Genomic DNA, 5,347 nt, shown 5'->3' with positions numbered 1-5,347 from the left:
CCTTTCTTAAGCACACCACCATGATAGAATTTTAGACTAACAGTATCCATATCAATCTGAAATAAAAAAGGGGGTTTTTACGGAAATTAGGGTTCATCATAAATTTCGTACTGTAACATTCACAATTCATCAATTAATTAACTTCAATTGCTCAATCAACATCACTTACACATGAACTAATAACAATTTAGACACTAATCGACATTTGCAAATTAGGGTTCGCGTATTTACCTGGAATTCTTTCCCCAGACCGCAATTCTCTTCACAAATCGCAACACCACTGCAACAACCTTCAATTCCACTGTCTTCAACCGCCTTCAATTCCTCCGTCTTCAACAGCGTTTAACTCCTCCGTCTTCAACAGTGTTCAATTCCACTCTTTTTTTTTTCTTTTTTTTTAAACAATTTGAAGAAGAGTTAGTTAGAACACTAGGATTATGTGACAAAGAAGGAGGGAAATAAAAAAAATTAACCTGTTGTTTAGGTAGCCTGTAAAAGGGCTTGTTTTAAGAAGAATGGGGTAAAAGGTGCGATTGTTTTGGGAATTCGAAAAGGTGGGATTGTTTTGAGCAGAACAGGTAAAGGTGAGATTATTAGTTTCCATTTTTCCTAAAAAATTTTACTCGTTTCATAAAATATAATATGTATATGGAGGAATAAAATGTGAAGTGTAACATTTATTAAAACATGATCGCATTTGGAGGAAAAAAAACCGAGAGAACCTAAATTCGGATCCAAGCCAATACGGATACGGGTAAACGGGCAACTCAAAAGTGTTGAAATGGTTTTTGAGTTTGCAGTCTCTCCAAAACCACCATTATTCTCTGCAGTAGTAAAACCCCTTTCTCTCTCCTTAAACCACCATTTTCTCTCTCCTCATCTTCAGCTGCCCACAAACATTCAGGGCGGCATGCTGATCATCATTTGATCTTGCAATTCTTCTTCATTTTTTCGATTGAATTTGATGATGACGATAATTTTTTAGGTACTAATTCTTTTTCGAATCATATTTTAGTGTTGCTAAATTTTAATAATTCGTACTCATGCGTAATTTTTCAATTGATTTTGCAAATTTTGCTTTGTTAGTAGCTTTTTAGTTCTTATTTATCTCTGAAATTTCTGAATTCCAGTGATTATTATTGATTTTTGCCAATATTTGGATTGCTACAGTTTAAATAAATTCAATAATTAGCTTTTGGGTGAATTGAATTGTTACATATATATTTTTTGCTAATATTTTTGGGTGAATGATGGTCAAATGTGCTTTCTTTAGCTATATATGTGGTTTTTAGCATATTGAGTTGCTTATTCAGCAAATCAGCAGTATATAAATGTGTCAAATTAAAGACTTCAGCAGTGTACAAATGTATCAAATTAAAGACGGGAGACCCTTTTCGAATTTCGATGTCAGTGATTCGTGGGTATTTTAAGGAGTGATTGAATGATCAAATGTAGTTGATGTATTGTTAGTTTTGAATTGCTTGAGTATTTAGTTTGGCTATACCATATCTACATAGTTATATATCGGATACTTAATTATTGTCACGCGGATGTATCTTGTCTCGTTCGTTCAATTTTATCGATTGTCAAGACACTAGGGAAGCTAATGACACACTAGGGAAGCTAATGACATAGTTGGTGTGTCTTGCTATTAAAATTTAAAAGTGGACCTCATCCTCAGGTGATGAGATGTCTTTAGATCCATTTCCTTCCTTTTGATGTATTTGATATTTTTATTCAAGCCTATTTGATGATTAGAAAAGTTGGAATTAACTTATCTGATTCTAGGTTGCTATTAACTGGTTATAAGATTTAAGGTGTTGCCGGGAGTAATTGTTTCGGCCTCATGATGATGGCTCTGACATGGCTAAGTGCAATTCTAGTCGGAGCAGGGTGTCTTGCGTTGGGATACTACTTTGGTGCGCGTCATCCTGCTCGTTTCTTTGATTCTGCTACTGCCCCTAAAGCTAGTGTTACCAAAAGTGGAGGCAAGAAAAATCGTGCTCAAGAGTCCCTTGAGATCGAGAAGCTTGCTGATGTTCTTGAAGATTTCAAAATGGTGCATTGTCTTTCCTACTCTCTCCTTTCTTTAGAGATAGTTGCAGCATAACTGCAAAAGTTGTTTGAGTATAAAGTCGATATGAAGTCCATGAAGAACTAATGGTGTTTTTGTTTGTTTTATCCTAAAGGTATTGGTTGTGAGGAATGACTTGAAGATGGGTAAAGGAAAGATTGCTGCCCAGTGCAGGTAGTGGACCACTGGCCCTAAATCTCTTCTTGTGATCTGTAATTTTTATTGCTTAATTATTCTTTACATGTTTATGGGAACATTTCTTCATTTAGAACTATAAAGGTGTGATAGATTGTCGATTTGGTTCACTCCTGTCAGGTTCTGATTTGTGCCACAAACTTTGTATTATGCCATTCACGACTATCTGTTTTTTTTTATTTTTTTATTAAAGCTGCTGTCTGTTCATGCCTCTCTGTGGCATATTATCCAGTCCAGTCCCTTAGAACTGTCACATTGTGTCATTTTGTTGAGTGTGTGTTATTTTATTTTCCTTCTATATGTGTTAAGCTCATGCATTTGAGTTACAGGATTGCTCCTTCATTAACTTAGTTGTTCAATGGTTTAATATTGTGTTTTGATCTTCTGAGCAGTCATGCAACCTTGGGTCTCTACAAAAAGCTTCTTAATCGAGCCCCAAAAGCATTAAATAGGTGAGTTCAACTGTGAAGTTTCTTTGTTGATATAATTCCTATTTTACGTTCATGTACTATACTTAGCATTATCATATCTTTGTGAAGGTGGGAGATGTGTGGACAGGTTAAAGTAGTTGTCAAGATTGAAAGCGAGGAAGACTTGCTTGTCTTACAGGTGAGAATGGTTCAATAACTTTAGTAGGTTAAGAAGTTTTTGAATATTTTGGGATCTGTTATTGTTATTTATCTTATTATCTGCTAGAAGTCTCAGGAACCTTTCCTTCCTCCCCCTTTTTATGTCCTATATACATAGAATTATCAAGTCACTTCTTTTACTAGGAAAGGAAAAGTCTCAATCTGAAGAGTAAAAGCTATATCTTTTGCATACTTCCTTTTTCCAGATGGAATTTGTATTAGTGTATTACCCTTCTTTGGTAGTTTTCCCTTTGTTTTATTGCTCCCATTTCCTCCTCCCAATAATAATATTAATAAAGCTCAGCCTTGCTTGATTTCTTAAAGCTACTGTTGTTTTTCCTGCAGTTTTGTAATGGACTGGTAATCTGATTTGTATACTTTAATGATTAAGAGAAAATTTAGAGGAGAAAGCTTGGAAATTTGATTAAACAGATTAATGGTTTCTTACAAAAGGTAGTAGGTTTAGCCTACTAAGCTTGTTTTAGTTAGTTGAGGTCGCAACTCTCCAATTAGTGACTTGAGGTCACAACTCAAAGGATTCACTCCAAAATTCTGCCTATCCCCCTGTTCCTTCCCTCTCCCTATTTATTTACAATTTCTAAGATGATTCTAGATGGTTTGTCTTCTTTTGAGCCCATGTAGCATCTCTTGATTCCTTGCATAATTTCCCTTATGTACTATATTCGATGACTACCAACATACTAAACTACCAATAATACCCCTTAGCTAAGTCGGTTTCATTACAAGTTTTTAGTACTTGTCAGTTTCTTACTTTCTTTTGTCTTAAGACTATGTTCATTCTATGTTGCTTTCTCACTGTAATTCCCTGCTGATTAGAAGTCATCTTATCTTGTGTGGTTATAACACTGAATTAGTGCTGGAATCACTACTATTGACCATTATAGTATCCTTATATAAATGTCCATGTGTTGACATGATGTTTTCTGTGGTAGCACTGAACTTGTTGCATTTGTCCTGCTGATAATTTATGTTATCATAGTTTCATTAGTGCTATGCTCTTAAGCTTTTTGTTATGAAACTTTTTTTTTTTTTTTTTTTTTTTTTTTTTGGGGTTGGGGGGTGGGGTGGGGTGGGGTGACAGCGGCTAAATGAATGGTGTTCTTGTGAACTATTTCTAACCTTGTTGATTTTCTGATCACGGTATCTTTCTTCCAATTGCAGGGAAGGGCAAAGTCAATTCACATACCTACACATATTGTAATAGATGCTGGAAGAACTCAAATAGCTCCAAGTAAGATGCTGAATCAATTTCTGTCAATAAGATCAAGCATGTTTACACTGTACTTAAGTTCCTTTTTTTTTTTTTTTTTTTTTTTTTTTTGGATGAAATGTCCCAGTTTGTTATTCCACGCGGGCATGTTTTGTTTAATGAGCTTATTTTCTTTCAAGCCATCTCTAGGATTGATTTAGCTTGTCGCCATGGTCAAACAATGATGTACCTACAGTCCCCTCCCACCTAGTGCAGCTTAGCAGTTACTTGCATTAGAGAAGCTGCTAAGATGAACTGAAACCTGAAATTACAAGAATTTTGGAAACCTCGTTATTCCTAATTAGTAGTGCATGTAGATTGTAGGCTGTGTGTGTGTGTTGATTTGAGTCTTAACAATTACCACTTGGGAGAATATAAATGAATCTCCGGTAGAACAATTACCACTTGGGGGAATATAAATGAATCTCCGGTAGAATACTTAAGTGGCTTTACTCTCTGTCTTGGATGCAGCCCAGGCATACTATGTTCATATCTTATCAAAGAAAACTGCAGATGCCTTTTTTTTTTTCTTTCCTTTTTCCTGGCCACCTCTCTAATGTTTTTCAATGGGGTCTTTCTTTCTTATCCTGCAGATTCGCGAACAGTCATGGCTGTTCTTGGTATGTACCCGCTTTTGTGTAGTCCTTTGATTTTCACCTACTCCCTGTTTTAATATTTTATTATGACCTCCAAGACCACATGTCTAAATAATATTGCTATTGCAGGACCAGCCGACATGGTTGATGATGTGACTGGAGGATTAAAGCTTCTGTAATTGGTTGCTTTACTGAAGTTGGTTGCCATTTAGGCCCAGCGACATGGACATTCCTTATATTCTGATATGTGAAAACAGAGACCTCAAATAGCAGGAGCCGCAATTGAACCATGCTGAAAGTACTGCCACTGAGTCATTACTGATTGGGGGTCGATTTCTTTCCATTTCAGTCAATTTAATGGATGAATACTAGGTTGATCCTGTTGTTGGCTACTTAATATGGTAAATAATAGTGATTTTATCTTGATTAGATGTTTCTTCTACCTTCGCATTTTTTTTCCTACTAGTAGATTGCTGATGTTACGGGGAATCATCATGTTGCGAACAATGTATTTTATCATATCATGTATTGCTTTGATTATTGTCGCTATATCAATGGCCATTTATGAGAGTTTTCATTTGAA

At 35.5% G+C, this 5,347-nt stretch overlaps 1 protein-coding gene across 4 annotated transcripts; it reads left to right on the top strand.

Moving 5' to 3' along the window:
* The first annotated feature begins 812 nt into the window (after positions 1-812).
* Positions 813-5,347, top strand: LOC145564213 (uncharacterized). Of its 4 annotated transcripts, none has more exons than XM_081624543.1 (8): positions 813-985; positions 1,818-2,059; positions 2,190-2,248; positions 2,662-2,721; positions 2,809-2,878; positions 4,081-4,150; positions 4,762-4,788; positions 4,894-5,347. In XM_081624543.1, the coding sequence occupies exons 2-8, from the start codon at positions 1,847-1,849 to the stop codon at positions 4,941-4,943; spliced, it is 549 nt and encodes a 182-aa protein (XP_081480669.1). In that variant the 5' UTR covers positions 813-985; positions 1,818-1,846; the 3' UTR covers positions 4,944-5,347. The 4 variants fall into 4 exon arrangements, with proteins under 4 accessions (XP_081480669.1, XP_081480668.1, XP_081480667.1 ...); XM_081624542.1 differs by having other exon boundaries at positions 1,811-2,059; XM_081624541.1 differs by having other exon boundaries at positions 1,789-2,059.

Source organism: Chenopodium album, chromosome 10 (assembly GCF_948465745.1).
Source record: "Chenopodium album chromosome 10, dcCheAlbu1.1, whole genome shotgun sequence".
In the NCBI taxonomy this organism is placed as follows: Eukaryota; Viridiplantae; Streptophyta; class Magnoliopsida; order Caryophyllales; family Amaranthaceae; genus Chenopodium; species Chenopodium album.
The sequence above is the reverse complement of the archived record's forward strand: the minus strand, read 5'-3'. Positions and strand labels throughout refer to the sequence as shown.